Source organism: Tamandua tetradactyla, chromosome 5, assembly GCF_023851605.1.
Source record: "Tamandua tetradactyla isolate mTamTet1 chromosome 5, mTamTet1.pri, whole genome shotgun sequence".
Lineage (NCBI taxonomy): Eukaryota > Metazoa > Chordata > Mammalia > Pilosa > Myrmecophagidae > Tamandua > Tamandua tetradactyla.
This window is the reverse complement of record NC_135331.1, coordinates 180,042,599-180,065,353: the sequence shown is the minus strand read 5'-3', so window position 1 is coordinate 180,065,353 and position 22,755 is coordinate 180,042,599. Positions and strand designations below refer to the sequence as shown.

At 38.1% G+C, this 22,755-nt stretch overlaps 1 protein-coding gene across 1 annotated transcript in view; it reads left to right on the top strand.

The window, feature by feature from the left end:
• Positions 1-22,755, top strand: part of MAN1A1 (mannosidase alpha class 1A member 1) — a 195,564-nt gene that overhangs the window by 149,153 nt on the left and 23,656 nt on the right. The window contains exons 6-7 of the mRNA XM_077162774.1: positions 12,123-12,246; positions 14,085-14,178. Coding sequence (XP_077018889.1) covers positions 12,123-12,246; positions 14,085-14,178 — 218 coding nt within the window. The remainder of the gene's footprint in view (positions 1-12,122; positions 12,247-14,084; positions 14,179-22,755) is intronic.

The window sequence follows — 22,755 nt, the reverse complement described above, 5'->3', positions numbered from 1 at the left end:
AGTAGGTAGAAAGTGGAAGGTTAGAAAAAATATATACCATGCAAATAGTAACTAAAAGAGAGCTGGGGTAGCTATACTCATAACTAATAAAATAGATTTTAAGTGAAAAACTGTTACAGGGGACAAAGAGGGTCATTATATTACTGATAAAGGAGTCAGTTCAGCAAGAAGACATTATTAACTATGAAACTCCTAGAAGAAAAGGTAGGGAAGCATCTTAAAAATCTTGTGATAGGAGACGTTTTCTTAGACCTTGCAACCAAAGTGCAAGCTGTGAAAGAAAAGAGATAAATGGGAACTCATCAAAATTTAAAACTACTGTGACTCAAAGGACTTTATCATGAAAGTAAAGAGACAACCTTCTCAAAGGGAGAAAAACGTTTAGAAACCACATATCTGATAAAGGTTTAATATCCAGAAAATATAAGGAAATCCTACAACCCCACAATGAAAAGGCAAGCAACCCAATTTAAAAAAAAAAAAAAATGGACATAAGACCTGAATATGTATTTCTCTAAGGAAGATATTATAAATGACAAAAAGCACATGGAAAGATGCTCAACATCACTAACTTATTAGGGAAATGCAAATCAAAATCACAAGGAGATATAATTTCACACCCACTAGAATGGCTACTATTTTTTTTTAAAAAAAGAAAAGTACAGGTGTTGGAGAGAATGTGGAGAAATAGAAACCCTCATTCATCGCTGATGGGGCAGCCTCTGTGGAAGACATTTTGGCAGTTCCTCAGAAAGCTGAGTGTAGAATTTGTAGAATTACCATATGACCCAGCAACCTTACTTCTAGGTATATACCCTGAAGATTTGAAAGCAGGGACTCAAATGGATAAATATGACGTAGTGTATAGTATCAACAGTGGAATATTACTCAGCCATAAAAAGGAATGAAGTTCTGAGACATGTGGCACATGGATGAACTCTGAAGACATCATACTGAATGAAATAATCCACACACAAAAGGACAAATACTGTATGGCCTCACTGATAGGAAATAATTAGAATAAGCAAATTCGAAGAGTCAGAATCTAGAATATAGGTTACAAAGGGGCAGGGTAAGGGTAGGGAAGGAGGAGTTAATGCTTAAATTATACAGAGCTCCTGTTTGGGCAGTTGGTAAAGTTTTGGTAATGGATGGTGGTGATGGTCGCACTACATCGTGAACTATATTAATAACACTGAATTATATATTTGTTGTGGTTACAAGGGGGAAATTTTAGTCTGTATATATGGTACTAGAATAAAAAAAAAATTTAAACCAAGCATAGGACTGTACAATACAAATAGTGAACCCTAAAGTAAACCATGAGCAATAACTAATAGTTCATTTATAAAAATGTTCTTTCATCAATTGCAACAAATGTTCCTCACCAATGCATGGTGTTAATAATCGGGTGGTATATGGGAACTCTGCATTTTCTGTAAACGTACAACCTCTCTAATAAAAATAAAGGGAATTCAGAAATGGTTGTTTCTGATAAAAAGAAAGCCATGGCGAGCATCTGGTTCTTAGATGGAAGGACTAAATATTGAAAACATCTGTCTAAATTATTTTCATAGCATGTGTAATACAACCACAGATTTCCTCTTGGGAAGAGAACCCATATTCGGATAAGCCAAATATCGATGTAACTTCTCTAGTTGTGAATAATGAAGCCTCTTTCCTTGCTCTCTCCATTCATTCCCCTCCCCAGCCCACCTGGAGAGAACTCTGTATTAAAAGAAATGGGGAGGGGGTGTTACTGATTTCCCAGCCTGAAATATTTATTAGAAGTGCATAGCCCCAGAGACAAAAAGAGAGAGACACACATAAAGAGACAGACAGAGAAACGTAGGTGGAGACCAAGACCAAGGAAAGCTAATGAAAGAAATGAAGGGTCCCAAATAGGCAGAGTTGCATGCACCGAGGCCTTCATAGCTGAGGGGGTTTTAATTACATTTGTCAGAACCCATCAAAGTATTCCTTTAATATGTTCATTCTATTATATGAAAATTATAACTCAATAAAGTCGATTTTTAAAATATAAAAAAAAATAGAGATTGTTTGGATGTCACTGTATCCCCCACCATTTCAATAACTTGCTGATAGTGTTTACTCTGGCAAATGAGAATTGGATCTGAAGTACCTGACAGATTCATTTCAATTATGTAATCTTTATAGCTTTTCAATTCTTTGCCATTTGCATGTTTTTTTCATATTTTTAAATACTTTCAGCAAAGCCTTTGGCAAAAAGAAGTTAACTCAAATTGAATAAATTTATCTTTGTAAAAAACCAAGATGAAAAACTCAAATGCTAAATTTGTTTTTTTTTTCTTATAATTGTGAAGGGTGGTTATCATATTAAAACAATTCTTGCTTTTCTAGTTCATGCCTACTCCTACCTCTATATTCCCCATCTCCTTAAGTGGTGTGTCTACCCACCCAGCTGCTTAAGCTAAATGACTAGAAATCATCCTTGATTCCTGTCTTCCCTCATCCCACCAGGCCCAATTCTTCCTGACAACTCTGCCCATAGGACATGCCCGAAAACCTCCCCGACTGTTCAGCATTCCTGTTTGCAACCAGTGAGGTCATCGTATGTGACTTACCTGGACAACCACTTCTTGCTTCTGGGCTTACCCTTGTGGTTCATTCTCCCCAGTTTCGAGAGGGATCCTTAGAAATGCAAATTAGACTTCTTCACTCCCTGTTTAAAATCCTGGAGTGGCTTCCCATTGCACTTGGAATAAATCCAGATGTTTGCCTTTATCAACAATCAGGATTCTTGGCCCTGGGGTCCCCTCACTGACTGTCCTTCAGCCACTCCTGCCAGCCCTCTGTCTTCAGGCTTTGCACGTCTTCACACTACAGGGCTCTTGCCCGAGCTGCTCCCAGGTCTTCACTGATGAGTTCCTTTTTCTCATTGGCCTCAGCTTGGAGCTCTCCACTTCAACATATTCTTCCCAACAAGCCAATGTAAAGAATCTCCCAGCCAGACCCCATCCCATCGTCCTGTTTTTATTCTCTTAGCAAATAACAATACAAGATGACCATTCCATTTTTCACATTAGCAGTCTACTATTAACTGAAGTGCATAATCTTAAATTCTAAGAATGTACATTTTCCTTATGGGATCCTGGAAAGCATTTTCATTTTGAATGTGGGGAAATAACCCATAAACGTTGTTATTGTTCTTAAATTGACATTCACGGGAAAAGAAGGCGCTCATCACAGCTGTAAGATACATTCTGTACCAAGAGTAGACCCAATTCATAAAACCCTGGAGTCCTCCCACGAGTTCTTTGCTTTATTTCACAAGTTTCAGTTCATCTCAGACGAGATCCAGCTGGAAAAGTCTAGCCTGCCTGGTATAATGGTCTTAATTCAGCCTCTCCCCTTCCCATTTTCCAAATTTTTCCAGCTCTTTCTTCACCTCACCAGTCCCCATCCCCAGTGGGTTAAGAATGGCAGCATTTGGGGCCTAATTATTGCATAACAGTCTCTGAGCCTGCTGTTTGCTCTGCACCCTTAATGCCATTTAGAAGCAAACTTCATAGTGAAAAGTAATGAGGAGCGGTTTGGATTTATTTCTTCCTTTTTCTTAAAAGTAAAATGAGAATGATTATTATTTCTTATCAAAATACTATTTTTCATTTTAACCTTTTACAATGATTTCTAACAAATAAAACAAACTTACCAAAAGCAGTAGTTTTTTGTTCCAGTACCCATTTTATCTGAGTATTTCTTTAAAAGTAAACAAGAATGGTTGTAATTTTTTGTCTCAAACTACTATAATGTTTTCATTTTTAACATTCTACAGAGCAAACACACAAAGTAAAGTTTTTTAAAAAATAGAGTCCTATCAATACTCTTATTAAATATTCTAGAAAATATGTAGTTCTACTACCCAAGTTTCACCAACCATTTGCTTAGTTGCTTCGAAAAGTTACGTGTTAATTACCCATTGTGTTTATTTTTGCTTTGTAAAAGTTGGTAGGAGTTTAGTTACATTTTTCAATATATTTTCCTATCATATAAAGCATCTCAGTCATTGAAAATATGTAAATGTGTAAATTAAAGATAAACACAAATTAAAAATGTCAAGACGTAAAATATTTTTATGATGAGTAAATAAATACTGCTTGTATCATTTCCTGAATTTTATTTAAATACTATAGGTTACAATAATATACATTGGAAATGGATTGTTGCTGCAAGAGATAAATGCAACAATTACGAAGTTATTTGATATGTACATTCCTACCATATGAGTATCTACGGGAGAGGGGACTGGTGGAAAACAAACAGAATTGCATCCCTGCCTTTAGATGTTATTCTCTAGTTAGGAAGATAAGCTCAAACATGTAAAAAAAAAAAAAAATTAAATAACACCATGTCTCAAGACAGCAGATAGCTAATTATACATGGATTATCCTTTAGCAAAAGTACATTTAATTCAAGGATGTTACTAAAAAGGCCAGAACAAGGCAGGTGCTGATTTCATTGTAGTTGTCCCTCCCCTGTTGAGAATACCTGCCTTTGTTATCGGGTTTTCCTTTTTATTCTTGCTCTTTATTCTGTATTGTTCATTTTCTTCTTTATTCCTTGTCATGATTTTTTTTTCATTGTCTTTATGTTTTTAAAGCTTTAGTTGCCAAACTGTTTCATAACACAGTTTTTAACAGCCTCCAAACCATAAGTTGCAGGCAGAAGGCAAGAAAATGAGAAAGAAGTACTTTGGTAGCTTTATTCTTTGACATCTGTCGAGAATCATCCCTAAATCTGTTTGTTCTTACTAAAAGCCGTGCACACGGTTTTATTTGTTCTTACAAATCTTTAAAATCTTATAAATCTTGTCAAAATCCACAACTAAAAAAAAAACTATAATTTTAAATTAAAATGTGGTTTAACTAATGGTCTGGTTTCTTTTGGTTGGCTAGATTTTTGTTAGATGTTAAGAGAAATATCTGAACCTAGGTAACGCAGTCTAAGAGAACACATTAATTATTGGTCGTGATTACCTAGACTTCATCTGTTTTCCTGAACTTTCTTGCTGTTAATTCATAGGGGATTCAAACGGCATTTGTAGCACTTAGCAACATATTTCCCACCAGTAATGCCAATAATTTAACATTCACTTTACTGATCTTGCCTAAAAAGCTATTTATTGCCCATTCTGAAGTATAGTGATAACTAATTCATTAAGCATCAAGGAATGTATCTTTCTCAATTACTCCCAAATGGCTTAATATCTGGGAAAGACCTACAGTGAGGGTGTGCACATATAAAGTCAGACAAAGTTCTCTTTCTTTTATAAAAATTTAATTAGACCCACTTGATTTTCTGCCTGAAGAGCTCTGAGGATTATCCACAGAAAAGATGGACATTGTTATCTAAAATCTGTTTTGCCTCTACTCAAGCACCTGAAAGAAAATTTAATTGAAGTAACTGAGACTTCAGCCTTCCAAAATTCCAGGTGATGCCACCTTGACCATAAAAGTAAAAGAATCTTAGCCTCTTTCTTGCAGTGTCTGATATTTGCACTGCACCACACCTGGCACATGGGAAGCACTTATTAAATTAGGTTTTGCTGACTGGCTCAGTCTTACTTGCTGTCCTTACGAAGTTGCACCCCAATTGCCTATTTTTTAACCTGTTGAATAGATTCATTTATCCTTTTAGACATAGTACTTCTGCAAAAAAAAAAAAATAGTTTTGGTATAATTGATAGTGAACTGTTCTTTCCAATAATAATTGCTCCCTAGCTTTGCCTTGTTTTAGGATTACTGGTACCAAGCTCTTAGCCTTCATGAATTGGTAAAAATTCCCTAATATTAAGAAACGGGCCTTAGGTTGGTTGCCTGTGTTTTATTTCATCAAGCAAGTATTAAAAAGAAAAAAACAAACAACTAGCCACTGTCATCATTTCATCTAAAAAAGCAAAAAAGATAATAAGCTCAGTGTCACAAAAATAGGACGGATATAAATTCAGAATAAAAGACAGTCCTTTACACTGAATAAAACTTGACCTCCATAAAGATTTACCACCCTGTTTATTTTTCTCATTTCACAATATCTCAACTCTTAGAAGTCAAGATCTCAAACCATTTCAAGTTTGTGATAGGAAACTATGTCATCAGAAGGATGTTTTTCTGTTTATAAGAGAGTATGCAGATGGTTTCACCAAATATAGGATTATATAATTTGAGTATAAGTTAGGGGTAGGAGCAGGTGACATAACCCTTACATAATTGCTTTTTAATTTTATTAAATTAAGCCTGTACTGAGCAGCTCTGTTTCTTGGCCCTGCCCCAGCCTCCAGGATTCACAGGTGATAAAGCAGGTTCCTGCGTCTAAGAAACTTAGAATCTAGCACAAGTGGGCAACCCTGGCCACTCTTGTTACAGCTAGAGACTGTGGGACAGAATGTGGAAAATGTACGGGAATCTTACTAATATATAGCTTGATCTGTAGAGGATCCATAGATGCATAGAGTGACAGGCAGAGAAAGAGATGTATAACATATGATTTCACTGTAATATAGGTGTCTTAAGTGTATCTTGGAATGATAATATGTGTTAAGCTCTTTTAATGGAACAATTTTATCTAAAATCAATGGAAGGGGCAATTTTAAGGTAATGTTTGATAAATTAATTTTAGTGAATTACTATTTCTGAAGCTGGATATACTATGCTTTTAGTCTAGCCTGACATTTTATTAGAAAAGCGACTATATATACCTGATTATTTACAACTCCCTTCCCTTCCCCAAACAACTACAGCTCCACCTCCCCAATTTTAAAGGCCTAGATGCCTTGAGTTATAACAGATAGATTTGAGAGATCCCCAAAGTTCTGGAGACTACTGGATGTCATAGAATATAATAGGTCCATACTGTAAAGAGCAGTAACTCAGTAAACAGTGGAAATTTATGCCTCCAATAGACATTCCCAAATCCACCCTCATTATCAGCTTAGGCAATTAAGTTAACATCTTCCAGCTAGACTCTGTATAGACTTTTTGGTCTGAAAGTATGTTTTTAAAAAAAAAGTAGATACAGCACTTCTCAATTATATGTCACAGTAAAAAAATAAAAGAATCAGCATCCATAGCCATAATAGGATACATTTAAATAAAACAGAATATACTCATTTAATTGACTGTTAAGCAGCCACTAAAATTGATTGGCATGGAAAATGGCTGTGGAAAATATCATGCATGTTTGAATCAACATGTGGAATATGATTTCTGTGTTTTTATAAGTAAAATAAAATAAATGTTTGTTCTTGCAAACATATCCTAAATGTACCAAGTTGCTTTCTGATCAGCTCTATTATCCTTTTTAGTGATGTTCCTTAAACTCAATAATAAGACATTGCAATTTGCCCAATGACTGGACAGAAACTGCTTTCAGTTTATTGGTAATTTGTTGAGAGTGGTTAGCAAGATCTGTCCCAAAGGATGTGAGAAAAGCAAGAATTAAGGTGACTTTGGACTTGCAGAGCAGATCACCCAAGAAATTAGAGGGGGCTCGTTGCCATCCCAGCCTCCCTAAAACCCCTCTCCCCAATCCAAGACAGTCAGACTCAAGGGCAGCAGTATTGTAGCTCGGAGTAAGCTAACTGAAGTACTCATTTCAGCCCTGTCTAAAATAACTGCCCAAAAGATGGAGCAAGATAAGGCTAATTTTAAAACAGTATTTTGGACCTTGGTTAAAGTGTTTCACCTTGATGGAATTCTTCTGATATTTAGCTCACCTGCTGCTGTTCAGAAGCAGAGTGCTGTGGATTATGATTGTAATTCAAATGGCTGCTCTTGACTAGATCTCTCTCCCTGGTGGGAAGTCCCACAAGGCAAGGGGTCCTCCAGTCAGATTTTCTGTAGAAGAGCTGCAGTAGAGTCTTTTTTAATCTTGGAATGTCAGTCCCCGGAATTGTTGGTCCAAATTTTAGTGAGGTCTTAGGTTTGAAAGCTGGGCACTGTGGGCACCTCTCAGGAAGGAGGCGCTTGTGATAAGTGAAGCTGCTTTTTTGTTTAATCTCAGGATCAGTTTGCTTTGGGAATGCAAGTAAATGAAATAAGCATTCATGAATTTTCTCATTATTCAGGATTTCCTAATTTATGTTAAGATCCGAAAGGAATAATACTGGATTGTCTGCTTTTTTTTAATTGAATATCCCTGTGTGCCCTTTTCCTTGCATGAATGAGTAAGGTTTTACCATAATATATGATGGAAGGAATTTTTTTTCTTCCAAAACTTGTCGATGCCAAGAACCAAGCTATATTCTGCACTATGAACCTGAAGGGAGTTTGTTTACTGATCAGCTAAGCAGAAATTATTCAGGCAAGAACTCTCTAGAAAATTCCTGTTGGCCCATTACCCATTTGCATAAAATAGCAAGCAGCAAGGGACAGTAAATTGAAATTCATAGCTAATCACTACTTTGTAACTATTTAATACTTCGTTTGTATGTTTACCTGGGATATTTTTAAATTATTTCAATTATTCTCAAAAGTCTTTGTTGTATTAAGTATACTAGGTAGCCGAATACGACGTCGATGATCCAAATTCTGTTTCAGCAGCTGGTGTAACATATAATTTCCGGTACCTCCATTTAAGATTATTTTGAAGGAGTACACCATCAACTTTTAGAGTAACCTTCCAGCTGCTTGAATCATTACACACTCTAGGAAATGAGTTAGCGCTCTCATGGGATCCACATGTGAGTAGAATGCCACCATTAGGGCTGTAGTTCCTTTCTCAGACCCTGTTCACCCTTCCCAGGAGACAGAAGAAAAAGCACACAACACCCATTGCATATCAGAGCCATGGGGTCAGTATACAATTACACTGTCTTCTTTTTGACTGCTGTAAGATGTGGCAGTATATTATCCTTGCTCAAAATCTACATTCAAATTATAGTCATTAAAACAACAAAATAGTATTCCACATTTTCAAAAGAATCATAGTGGCTCACTTCTTTTAAAGACGTTTTTCTAATTACAGTCGCCAAAATCAGTTATTTTGTTGTTACGTTCTGTTTTCAAAGAATTATCATCATTGCGGAATAGTGAAAATTTAAATTAAAGTTGAAGCATATATATTAAATAAAACTCCCAATTTAAAATGAAGAACAAGGGATTGGAAGAAATGGAGATAAATGAAAGTAGAGTGATAAAAACGTTTGGAGTTCTGTGCCAGGGTCCTTTGGACCAAACCCCTGGCAGCTCCCAGATCATGTTAATTGTCTTTTGGTGTGTACGTCTCCATATGCTACTCATTATAACAAGATAGGGAATATTTAAATAGTCTTCCCTCTCATGCCTGCCTTATGGAATGACTAGCTCCTAAACACAAACTATTGTTTGATCTTGAAAACATTTTTCTAAGATATTTTCAGTGTTTGTCAAATAGGCACAATATAGAACACCTTTAATATACTGTGATGACGAAATTGAAGTTGTAGACATTTTAAATCCACCCATGCAGATGACATTCATTTTGACCAGTGCTCTGGGATGCCTGGCCTTGGGCGTCTTGGGATGCCCAGGACAACCTGGCCTGCCCACCCAACCCCAGCCATGAGCAGAACTCTTAGTGGGCTCATGGCTCTTTGTCACAAACCTGCCCGTTCAGTGTCGAATGCCTAATTTTCATGTATATCATTATAGAAATTAAAGCCAAACAAATATATAGATACTTTGGTAGACTCATGGAATCTAGAGGCAAAGATCTTGGACATCATCCTGTTTATCCCTTCATTTTGTGAGCGACCAAAACTTGATTTTTACTCAGTACAAGTTTGCTGTGCAAGAATGGAGGCAGCCATTCCCCTGAAAGAATACACACTTGCACACCCCGCCGTGGTGGTGGGGAGGAACCTGGCCCACGGACTGTTCCCCATCCTCTCTCCCCCAGACCAACCCCCAGCTATTTGTAGCTTTCCTAAGAAAGGCAAGTGACCTTTTTAAATATTTAGATATAGCTGCACCCTCTCTGCCTTCTTGAATTATATTTAAGAGCCAATACAACTTTTGTTTTCTTTTGCTTGACTACACTGATGTCAGGGGACAACTGTGTGGATAATCCAGAAGTAATTCAAGTTTTAGTTTAGTGCATATTCATGGCTTACCTGTCCCAACTGAGTATTCTAACAAACCTCTAGTACCAGGAACTGTAAACAGTTAGAGAGTTGGCAGAGCATCCTCAGTCTCCTGTTGTTTCCTTCTCCAGAATGTTGTCCCCTCTTACCCTGATATTGCTTTATGTTACTCTTTGTTTGTAATGAATTCTCCAAATCATGAAAATTCATGGTTTTGCATGATAGGCCCGCTGGCTTTGGTCTATGATGGAATGGTTGGAATAAAAAAAATAAGTCATGACAACAAATTAATGACCAATTGTCCTGTACAATTGCCATATGCTAATAAAATTTGATAGTAGCTATTCATCCTGTTTGGATGATAGGATATTCCTTTTATGTAAGCCAATCATAAAAATAAAAACTGAGTCACATTCCCAGAGACTAATAAAATTAAGCCATTTTCCCAAATAAATGCATATAGAATTTTTCAGATCTCTGTCTTTTGTTTACTTTTTGTTAGATTTACAGGTGAATCTGTTTTTGAGACGAAATCCTGAGTTTGCTCTAAAAAGGAGTGGGGAATAAGAGTGAGGCCAGCCTAAAATTTCAGATACCTTTTCTTCAGCATTTCTCGGTAGCTCAGCAGCAGAAGCAGTGAAAGGACTGAAAAAGTTTAACCAGACTTGTGAATAGTAATGAAAGAGAGGGGGGTTAGGAAATCTAGGGGACACCAATAACAGCACTTAATGGGAAGAGAGAAAAGTGAGACATCACAGACTTTCCCAGACCTGGTTTCGATGAATCCTCACCACCTTCTTTCCCACCATTTCCCACTATTGGGGACTCTCTCTGGTTTTGGCCAGCCCTTCTGCAAATACGTTCTTTCTGTGCCCCAATTCTCCCCCTCTCTATCTTTCCTCACCAACTTGTCTAAGACTCAACTCCGGAGTCTCCTTTAAGAAGCCTGCTGTGATTCCACCACGTTGTATTGCATGTTCTGACTCTGGGTGTTGAGAGAGCTCTTCGCACACTGATCTGAGTGTTTACCATGTTTATTGGAATTATTTATATTGAGGTCATTCTCTTCCATTATGCTGCAAGCTCATTGAAAGAAAAGTGACTTGTTCATCATAACCATTCCTGTAACCCATTGCCATACATAGTCCCTGGAAAATAGCAGACATACAATAAATGTGCATCTGAAATAAAACCAAAATGTGGGTTTTCAGGTATCAGAAAGGAAATTTATTGGTCAAGAGAATAATTGATTTCATTCTTTGTTTGGATCACCATGTAAGTCTTAAGTCTTAGAGTTTTAGGTAACACCCCAAAAATAAACTGCCGTGTCTCAAGTGCCACTTTGTGTGTGCATGTATATGTTTAAGATGGACTATTTTTAAAAAACTTTTCTCCAAGTCAATAATTTTTGAAGCTCATGTCCTTGACCACTTTCCAATTTGAATTATAGGATTTTGTTGACACTATTGAACATGGATTAATAGCATAGGGAATGAGTAAGTACCTTGGAAAGTATGTAAAATAGCATGAAGAGAAAAATAAGAAAGGAAATCCAGTGGCTGGAGAAGAGGCTTGGAGAGGGTGGAGTGGGTGTAACTAATGAGTCTTTGACATGTAGCCTATTTCCACGTAAAATTTTACAGACGGTATGACTGTCTATAAAATTCCATGAATCTCAAGCTGACATTAAAACGTTAAAGGGCATGATGGGATTGTCTTCGTTCTGATTTTGCCTTATATTCTACTTAGAATGGTTGTACCTGTCTGTGTGGCACCTGAACTTTCCTAAATATTTGTCTGTAGTGAGGACCCAAAAATTTCTTCCTGACTTAAGTCAAAAGTGATTTTCAATTTGGAGACAGAAGGCAAAGCCTGAGACTGGTAGCCAGTCAAAGACAACCATGCTCAGTTTTTTCAAATCCATAGTGGGTTATTAGCTGAGATGTCATTATTTAAAAGTTGTCTGTTTACAGTTGTGAAAAAAAGACCTCTAACTCTCGATATCTTCTCTTCCCTTTTTCAGTGGAATTGGAAGGAACTGGCCTTGGGCCTCAGGAGGCAGTAGTATCCTGGCGGAATTTGGAACCCTGCATTTGGAGTTTATACACTTGAGCCACTTATCAGGAAACTCCATCTTTGCTGAAAAGGTGAGATTTCTCACTGTGCCTTGCACTGAAAAGCAGCACTTATTAGAAACAGCCTCCGCACCTGGGAGACTTGGTCCTGTTGGATGTGGAAAGGAACGTCCAAGGTTAATATAGCTCTTCATGAACGTTTGTTCCATGCCACACTTCTTTAAACAAACGGTGAATGTGCATTCTTTCCATAACAATGTTCTAACTCAGCGTGAAAGGATCTGGCTTCCACAGCTGACTCTCTATACCTCAGGCAAGTCACTTGGCCTCTCTGAGTTTTTTTCCTCATTGAAAAGTATATGGTGTTGTATGAACTATCGGAACCAAGTATGGGAAAGACTTTTTAGACTCAAAGTATTATACAACATGAGGTAACAATTGATTTGTTTTCTAATGTTCTGGAAGCCAGTACATCAATATTTAGATATTCACCTCACTCTTATCTTTCACTTCACTTCTCGCTCCCTTTATATCAAAATTCCTTGGAAGAGTTGTCTCCATTTCCATCTTCTCCTCTTGGCTCTTCTCCAGTCGGGCTTCCCTCCTGCCCCACCCATCACGGTGCCAGTGAGCTCCACATGGGCAAATCCCATGGCTCGTTTGCACCCCACATCTTCCTTTCCCTCTCAGCATTTGACACAGTGGGTCTTTCTTCTTCATGAAATGCTCTCTCCAGTCACACGTAACTCCACAGGTTTGCCCGCTTCCTCCCTGTGTGCTCCTTCTCGGTTTCCTTTGCTGGATCCTCTTCATCTCCCCAGCCTCTAAATATGGGAAAGCCCCAGGACCAAACCTGGGCCTCTTCTCCCAACCTGCAGCCCCTGCATTCTCTCACCCATCTCCTGGCTTTGTATGCCATCTCTGTGCTGCTGACTCAAATTTATAATTAATTCCGGTCCCAATCCTTCCCCTGAACTCTGGACTCTACCACCGCCTTTTTAGCATCTCCACTAAGAGACCTAATGACCACTCACACTTAAAAGTACCTCATCTCAGCTCCAGACCTGCTTCTACCCCTGTCTTGGTAGCTCGCAGCTCAATTTATCCAGTGGCTCAGGCCAAAAATTTTGGAATCATCCTGGGAAATCCTTTGGTTCTGTCCTGTCATCTCTACAGCCGCACTGGTCAAGGACCTGCCCTCAGTCACCTCTCTCCCAGTCTGACTCCTGCTTCCACTCTTGCCTCCTTCAGTCACACCTGTAAAAACCCAAGGCCTCCGATGGCTTCTCTCACACCCAGAATAAAATCTACCCTCACTGTGGCCTGGGGCCTGCGTGACTTGGGCCAGTCACCCCTCTGCTGTCTCACCTTCTCCTCTTTGCTTCCTCCTCTTCACTCTCAGTGGCCTTCCAAACTCACTCTCTTTTCGAGGATCCTCTCTATCCAGAATGTTCTTCCCCCAGTTTTCTGGAGGGCTTGCCTCTCACCGCATTAAAATCTCTGCCCAAGTGCTCTCCCTCAGCCTGCCCAGACTACCCTAAGAGGGAGGATAGCCTCTGACCACCCTTCCCCCGTATCATTCTCCATCCCTGTTACCTTCTTTTATTTTTTCAAACTATTTATCACCGTCTAATGTATTAGATTTATTTATTATCTCTTATTCTACTAGAATGCAGATTCCAAGAGGCTTTGTTTATTCACTGATATATCCCTAGTTCCTAGAATAGTGTCTGACACATAATCAGTCAATCAGTGTGGCTAAATCTACTTCCTGCTATTAATAATGAGCTAAGACTGACAGTCTTTGTTCTAATTCTACATCATTTAATGCAAGTGATCAAGAAAGAGAGAAGAATGGTGCCAAAGTTGTTTTTTCAGAGTTTCATGGTAACATGTCCTTTTCTATTTAGGTAATGAATATCCGAACAGTACTGAACAACCTGGAAAAACCACAAGGCCTTTATCCAAACTATCTGAATCCCAGCAGTGGACAGTGGGGTCAACGTAAGTCAGAAGATTAGCGTTGTTTTCATTCTTTCGTAGCACTGTGCTAGTGACGGAGAAAAGCAGCACAAAAGAAGCTCCAGTCTTGTTGAGGAATGTTTCTAAAGGGGAAAAGGCAACTGATGCTTTTAACAAACTGACTCATCATAAGATAGACTGAGCTCCCAAAGAACTGGTTGGTTTGATTGTCATGCGTAACTATAAGCACCTTTAAACCTATTAACCAGAAAGGGGGGGCCTTCTGGTCAGAGTGCCAGGGGGACATTGGCTGAACAAGCAGGTTATGTGGCTAGAAGACAAAAATATTTCTTTGTACTGATGGCAGTGAGGGTTTTGCACAGAACAGCTAAGTCATTCTACTTCATAACATTTTTTCACTTTTGCTTGGCTGCAAGATGAGAGAGAACCCTGATTCTGTAAGAGTTGAGACATTGGAAGAACAAACAAGGTATTTTTCTACTTAATTTGAAGCCAGCAGATAAAGGTTTCTTGCCAGTAAAGTTACCTTTAGGGTAATAAAGTATTGTAAGAGGGCTTTTAATGCCAGAAGCCTTTCCTTCAGACCCTTTATGGGCTTTTGACCAGGGGTTTAAAGATCCATAGTAGTTGAAAGAAAGCTTCTGAAGCTGATTAGGAAAAAAAGAATAATTGTTTAAGCAAGAACTGAAAGCAACTGAGCTGCCCAGCTATGTCTAGGGTGTTAGCAATGCCTTAAAACTTGTTTTGTTTTTTTTTTCTTTATATTTAAATAATATATTAGATGATTATGCTTCACTGTTACTTTACAATTTTTTTTTCAAAGAATGATGTAGTAAAAAAAGAATGTGCTAAAATCTCTGTCTGTGTGTTGGTAATGGCTGTGGAAGGCCTAGCTATGTAGATCATAAGCAAGGTTGCCACTTACCTACGCTTACAGGATGTGTAAGGAGGGAGCTCTATGCCTGGGAACTTTTGGTACTTGGACCTACTACTGTTCACTTAAGCTAGTGGTCTTGTACCCTAATTGCAGCTCGGGTTCTCGTGAAGATTAGTAAGTGCTTAGAACAATGCCTACACTATAGTAATTGCTCAATAAATTTAGCTGCTATTGCTGCCATTGTTAAATAAGCAAAAGGCAAATAAATAGTGCCGTGTAAGGTACAGGAAGTTCCATAGGTGGAGGTATTTGAAAAAAATATGTAAACTGTCACAATATATCCCTGATGACAAAATCCTGATTTCTGTGGTTCAGACTGTAAACCCTGTAGGATTGCAAAGAAGCCAGAGATTGATGTGGGCTGACATGGTTCCAGAAGGGGAGGCTTGGACTAAAGTTGGCCTCAACACCCCAGGGTGGGATTGAAGACTTGGAGGAAGACATAAGGAGGGAGGAGGAAAATGGACAAAAGCTCAAAGAAGGCACTAATTTTTTATTTAACAGTTTCTAGAGCAGCATTCACAAAGTGTGGTCTGCAGATCCTTGGAAAGTTCCTAAGATCTTTTGCCGGGGTCCACAAGATCAAAAGTGCTATTTTTATAATTATACTACCTTTATCTTCTTGACTTTTTCACCATTTTGACATTTGTACTTAGAGTGCAAATGCATTCGTGGGTAAAACCACTGAAAACAGCAAGAACCAAGACAGAGACATGATATTGCACAGGAAGAGATGCTCAACACCACTAGCTTTAATCTGTCAAAATTGGTTCTGACAGATTAAAAAAAAAAAAAAGATGCTGGTTTTACTTATGAATGTTCTTAATGAAGCAGTAAAAAATGATGGATTCTAGCAAATCTCAATCCTTAAGTACACGTCTTTGTACTATTCTGTATGATGAAATGAAAAGTCCACATAAAGCACTTGTGCTGCATAATGAAATACAGTGGTTGCCTTGAGGAAAAGCATTCAGGTGATTGTTTCCTCAGTGGAGGAAAAGTTGCTAACAGAGCTGGTTACTTGTTCTTTCTCAGAACACCATATTTGTTTGGATATGCAACAAACACAAACTGTGGTTATTCAGACTTTTGTAATTGGTAGACATGTTATTAAAAATGAATAAAAGAACTTGTCTCTTCAAGGAAAACTGACTGTGCCAATGATAAAATCCAATCTTCTAACCTAATTTGTTGTATGGAACCAACGTCACCCTAATACCAAAGCTAGACAAAGATACTACAATTAAAGAAAATTACAGACCAATTTCTGTAATGAATATAGATGCAAAAATGCTCAACAAAATGTGTGCAAATTGAACCCAACAGCACATTAAAAGAATTATACACCATGACCAAGTGAGCTTTATCCCAGGTATGCAAGGATGGTTCAGACCAAGAAAATCAATTAATGTAAAATACAACATTGACAAATAGAAGGGGAAAACAACATGATCATCTTGATTGACATGGAAAAGGCATTTGACAAAATCCATCATCCTTTCTTGATAAAAACACTTCAAAAGATCGGAATCAAAGGAAACTGCCTCAACATGATTAGGGTGTATATATGAAAAACCCAGAGTTAACATCACAGTCAGTGGTGAAACACTGAAAGCTTTTACCCTAAGTTCAGGGACAAGACAAAGATGCCTACTGTCACCATCGTTACTTAACATTGTGCTAGAAATTCTAGTTAGAGCAGTTAGGCAAGGAAAAGAAATGAAAGGCATTCAAATTGGAAAGGAACAAGTAAAACTTTCACTGTTTGCAGATGACACAATCCTATATTTAAAAAGTCTCAAAAAAATCTATAACAAAGTTACTAGAGCTAATAAAAAAGTTCAGCAAAAATCAGTATTATTTCTATATTCTGGTAAGGAGCAATCTGAGGAGGAAATCATAAAAAAAAAAATCCATTTACAATAGCATCTAAAAGAATTGCATATCTAGGAGTAAACTTAACCAAGGATATAAAGGACCTGTACACAAACTACAAAACATCACTAAAGGAAATCAAGAAAGATTTTCTTCCTAAATAGAAGGACATGCTGTGTTCATGAATTGGAAAACTAAATATAGTTTAGATGTCAGTTTTTCCCAAATTGATTTATAAATTCAACTCAATACCAATCAAAGTTCCAATAGCTTACTTTGCAGAAATAGAAGAACCAATCATCAAATTTATTTGAAAGGGCAGAGTGCTCTCAATAGCCGAAAACATCTTGAGAAAGAAAAGTGAAGTTAGAGAACTAACAATTCCTGACTTTAAAACATATTCCAAATCTACAGTGGTCAAAACAGCATGATACAGACATAAGGATCAATATATTGACCAATGGAATCAAATTGAGAATTCAGAAATAGACCCTCACTTCTATGGTCAGTTGATCTTAACAAGGCAGCCAAGTACACTCAAGTGAGACAGAACAGTGTCTTCACCAAATAGTGCTGTGAAAATTGGATATCCATATTTAAAAGAATGAATTTTTGTAATGTAAGAAAGCATCTTTAAAATCTTGTGATAGGAGATGGTTCTTAGACCTTACACCCAAAGCACAAGCAATGAAAGAAGACATAGATAAATGAGATCTCCTCAAAATTGAATACTTTTGTGCTTCAAAGGACTTTGTCAAGAAAGTAAAAAGGCAGCCCACTTAATGGGAGAAAGTATTTGGAAACCACATATCAGATAAGGGTTTAATATCCAGATATATAAAGAAATCCTACAACTCAGCAATAAAGACAACCAAATTTTAAAAAGTGGGCATAAGACATGGACAGGCACTTTTCCAAAGAAGAAATACAAATGGCTAAAAAGCACAGGAAGAGATGCTCAACACCACTAGCTATTGTGGAAATGCAAATGAAAACCACAATGATATATCATTTCATACCTACTAGAATGACCATAATAAAAAATAAATAAACAGAAAACTACAAGTGCTAGAGAGGTTGTCAAGAAGTAGGAACACTTATTGACTGCTGGCAGAGATGTAGAATACTGCAGCCACTCTGAAGGCAGTTTGGTGGTTCCTCAAGAAGCTAAATATGGAACTCCCATAGGATCTGGCAATCCCAGTACCAGATACATACTCAGAAGAACTGAAACCAGGGACATGAATAGACATTTGCACAATGATGCTTGTAGCAGCATTATTTACAATTGCCAATAGATGGAAACAGCCCAAGTGCCCATCAACAGGTGAGTGGGTAAACAAGTTTGTGATATATACATATGATGGAATATTATGCAGCTGTAAAAAGGAAGGAAGTCCTAATGCATGCAACAATGTGAATAAACTTTGAGGACATTGTGTTAAGTGAAATAAGTCAGACCAAAAGGACACATATTGTATGGTCTCACTAATATGAACTAATTATAAGGAGCAAACTCTGGGAGTTAAAATCTAAAGTATAGATTACCAAGAGAGATAGAAAGAGGTTAGAGAATGGGCAGATGATACTTAATCTTTAAAGCATATTTAATAAGGTTGATTGTAAATGTTCAGAAACAGATAGCACGATACCATGTGAAGGGAGCAAATAATGTAAATGTAATTAACAATGCTGAGTGTGAGTATGGTTGAAAGGGGAAAACTAGGGTTATGTATGTCTGCAGAAGGAAAACTAGAGGATAAAACTGAGTCTGCATAACAGAGCAAATATTTGTACAATAAGTGTGGTTAATTGTACAAATATAATATTCTTAAATGAACTAGAACAATATACATCACTGTTGGAATGTATTAATAAAGGGTGGTATGTGGTAGAAATCCAGTTAATGCAGACTAAGGTCCTATAGCTTATGCCTAACTGTGCTGGTTTGAAATGATGTATTACCCTAGAAAAGCCATGTTTTAATCCTAGTCCCATTGTGTAAAGGCAGCCTTTTCTTCTAATCCCTATTCAGTATTGTATGTTTGAAACTGTAATTAGATCATTTCCCTGGAGATGTGATAAATCAAGAGTGGTTGTTAAGATGGATTAGGTAGAGGCGTGTCTCCACCCATTTGGGTGGGTCTTGATTAGTTTCTGAAGTGCTATAAAAGAGGAAACATTTTGGAGAATAAGAGATTCAGAGAGAGCAAAGAACGCTGCAGCGCCATAAAGCAGAGAGTCCACGAGCCAGCTACCTTTGGAGATGAAGAAGGAAAATGCCTCCTGGGGAGCTTCATGAAACAGGAAGCCAGGAGAGAAAGCTAGCAGATGATGCCGTATTCGCCATGTGCCCTTCCAGCTGAGAGAGAAACTCTGACTGTGTTCACCATGTGCCTTCTCACTTGAGAGAGAAACCCTGAACTTCATCGGCCTTCTTGAACCAAGGTATCTTTCCCTGGATGCCTTTGACTGGACATTTCTATAGACTTGTTTTAAGTGGGACATTTTCTTGGCCTTAGAACTGTTAACTGGCAACTTATTAAATTCCCCCCTTTTAAAAGCCATTCTGTTTCTGGTATATTGCATCCTGACAGCTAGCAAACTAGAACACTGACTGTATTAACTATGACCTTGTAGTATTCGTTCATCAGTTACAACAAAGGCATAAACCAAAGCTACATGTCCGTAATAGGGTGTACAAGGCGTGTGGGAATATATATATGTATGGTTTTTGGAGGAATGAGAATGTCTTCATATTGACTGTGGTGGCTGACTGTATTCTCTGTGTGAGACTGAGTTTTCTCTGTGTTCTTCAGCCAAAACAACATTCTGCAGTGAATTGAAAATAGACACAGATACGAGATTCTCATTTGCTTCTAATCAGTCAAATACTAAAGAAATTTGCGAGACTGTTCAACAGTACCAATGTTCTCACTAAATTCATTTTTATGAAATATAACTACATATGTTAACATAATGGATACATTGTTTTTTTAATGAATTCATCTTCTTTAATTTCTGTCTTATTTTTCACTTGGCAAATGTTGGAAGATGTTACATACACGAAAGCTACTTGGGGTCATCAGTTACTGTTAAGATTGTAGAGGAATGCTTCAACTAGAAAGTGGGAAGGCCACTAGAGCATTGAGGATATAACAGAACGTGAGTGGCTTTCCAGATATAAGGTGCTAGATTTAAGTTCTCAAAAAGATGAACATTTTTTTTTTGTTCTCCTCAGCAAAGATGTCAGAGGTGGAAGAAAAGATCCTCTTTGGTGGAATGCTTTCTTCCTGTGCTCTTGGATTTAGAAGTCACTCTGGAGAGGGACAAAAAGAGCCAGTTGTGCTTTATTTACCCTCCTGGCTTCACTCTCCAGGTCATCCATATACTGTGTGTTTGGCCATGTTTCCGGGTACAAATCACCGTTTGTATTTGGATTGCTTATCAGCCAATTTCCTGATGGAAAAACACCCAGGACTGATGAGTCCACATCCTTTCTTCTCCCACACCCTCATCCTGTGTTCCAACCACAAAAAAAGAGACCCATTTTTTAAAAATTATCTAATCAAGCCTACTTGGCCATACCTAGGCCTTTGCTTGTGCTGTTTCCTTAGCACTTCCCCCTCTCTTTATGCGAGGCCTTCTCCAGGGCCCTGGTTAGGATTTGTTGGCACCTGCATCTCCTCTATGTGCCTCCTCCCCGCTCCCCTGCCCTGGCACTCTGGGTACTTTATCTCAGTCCTTCTCCTAATAACTCATCTACATCTCCACCTGCCTGGGGATCCACAGCTGTGGGAGGCAGTAACTCTGTCTTACTCATAACCACTCACACACCCGGCACGTTACAACTGTTTGGTGTTGATTCCTTGAATTTTGTGAATACTTGTCTGCCCAGCCTGATACCTTTCTGCCTCTGCTTTTAGTCATGTTTCCATTGATTCTCTTTGAGTATCTGTCCCTGCTCCTCAGCTCTGGCTGACAGGCAGCACGCAGGGCTGCTCACTGATAATATAAGCCGCTCTCTGGCCCTTGAGGCCAGAATGTGAGGCTTTGTGCTGGTGGACAGACCAGTTATCACCCTTCTCTGCATTCTCTAACTGGCATCTTGGAGGATTGCTTCGAAGCGAAAACTTTCATAGTCTGAGCACATCTACAAAAAAATGAAAAAAAATTGACAGTATTGTGTGTTATAATCCTTTTGTCTTGATTTTTTTGGTACTTGTTTCACTCTTTCTCTTTTTTAAGTATTAGGAACCTTAACTTCAAATGCTTATCTGCTCATTCCAGATACCTTTTTAGAGACCTAATAAATATCCCCTTTAGGCAAGAGTATAAAATTTGAGTAACTATAGTCTACATTACATTTAGAGCAGTTGGGTATAAAAATACCACATTTGTTCTTTCTCTGAATGGGTAGCCTTACCCTGCTGCTAAAATCGGGAGATCGGGCATGTTCCCCCCTCCTGCACTAGGATGTTGACACAGGCCTGTTGCCAACACAAAAAGTTGTCCAGACCTGGAGGAAACTTAGTGATATGCTTAAATTATCAAAAAGTAGTTCGGGGGCAGTGCTGCCGTAGCTCAGGGGTAGAATTCTCACCTGTCATGCCGGAGACCGGGTGTTCTAGTCTGCCAGAGCTGGTGGAATGCAACACACCACAGACAGATTGGCTTTCGATAAAAGGGAATTTATTTACAACATAAAGTTCTTCAGAGGAAAGGCAGCTAACTTTCAACTGAGGTTCTTTCTTACGTGAGAAGGCACAGGGCGATCTCTACTGACTTTCTCTCCTTGCTTCTGGGTTCCCACAGCTTTCCCCGGGTGATTCCTTTCTACATCTCCAAAGGCACAGCTGCGAGTGCTGAGATGAGGTATGCTGAGCTGCTTGGGCTGTGCTACCTTGAGCTCTCTCATTTAAGCATCCAGCCAGTTAAATTAAACATCATTTATTGCAGGAGGCATTCCCTTTAGCCGACTGCAGATGCAGTCAGTGATTAGATGAATTTCAATGCCAGTGGTTCATGTCCACAGCAATAGAACTAGGCACCTTCACCTGGCCAAGTTGACACTTGAACCAAACTACCACATCCGGGTTTGATCCCCGGACCCTGCCTGTGCAAAAAAAAAAAAATTAGTTTGATTTCTCTTATTTCTCATCTATGTTCCTTTGTTCTGATTCTGTCCAGATATTAAATTCTTTAAGGCAGAAAATAAAAAAATAAATAAATTAGCTTAGCACTTAACAAAATTAAAGCAAATGTGATATTTTGTAACCTATTTTTCCTTTTTAAAAAATCATCAAATGCCCAAACTTGCTTCTCCCACTCTTTACAGAATCATAACCCAAAGGGGAAAACATCAAGCTGCTTCTGACTGTTAGTTTTCAGCTCTCATTGCCTTAATTCTGCAGGGCATGTCTGGATCACGGCCATCGCTTCCTATAACTTCATTTAGTCCTTGTTGTTTTGACAGTAACCGGACAGTGATTTGCTTTACCATGCATCACTTGCATTTGTCTCCAGCAGTCATGTTTATAACAACAGGGCTCATTATTGATGAGATGGTGCTTAGTGCATTTATTTTGCAAATGTCAGAGGTTTTGTGGTAATTTATTTAGGAAATGGTAAAGGTCATTTCAAACACCATTATTTTAAAAATCAGCCTTAATTTTGAAAACAGATTTTACGTTAAAATTGAAATTGTAATTCTGGCCTTTCTGCAATAAGAAAATCCTATCTATAAATATTTAGAAATATGGCTGTTCTAGCTTGAATAGGTAAAG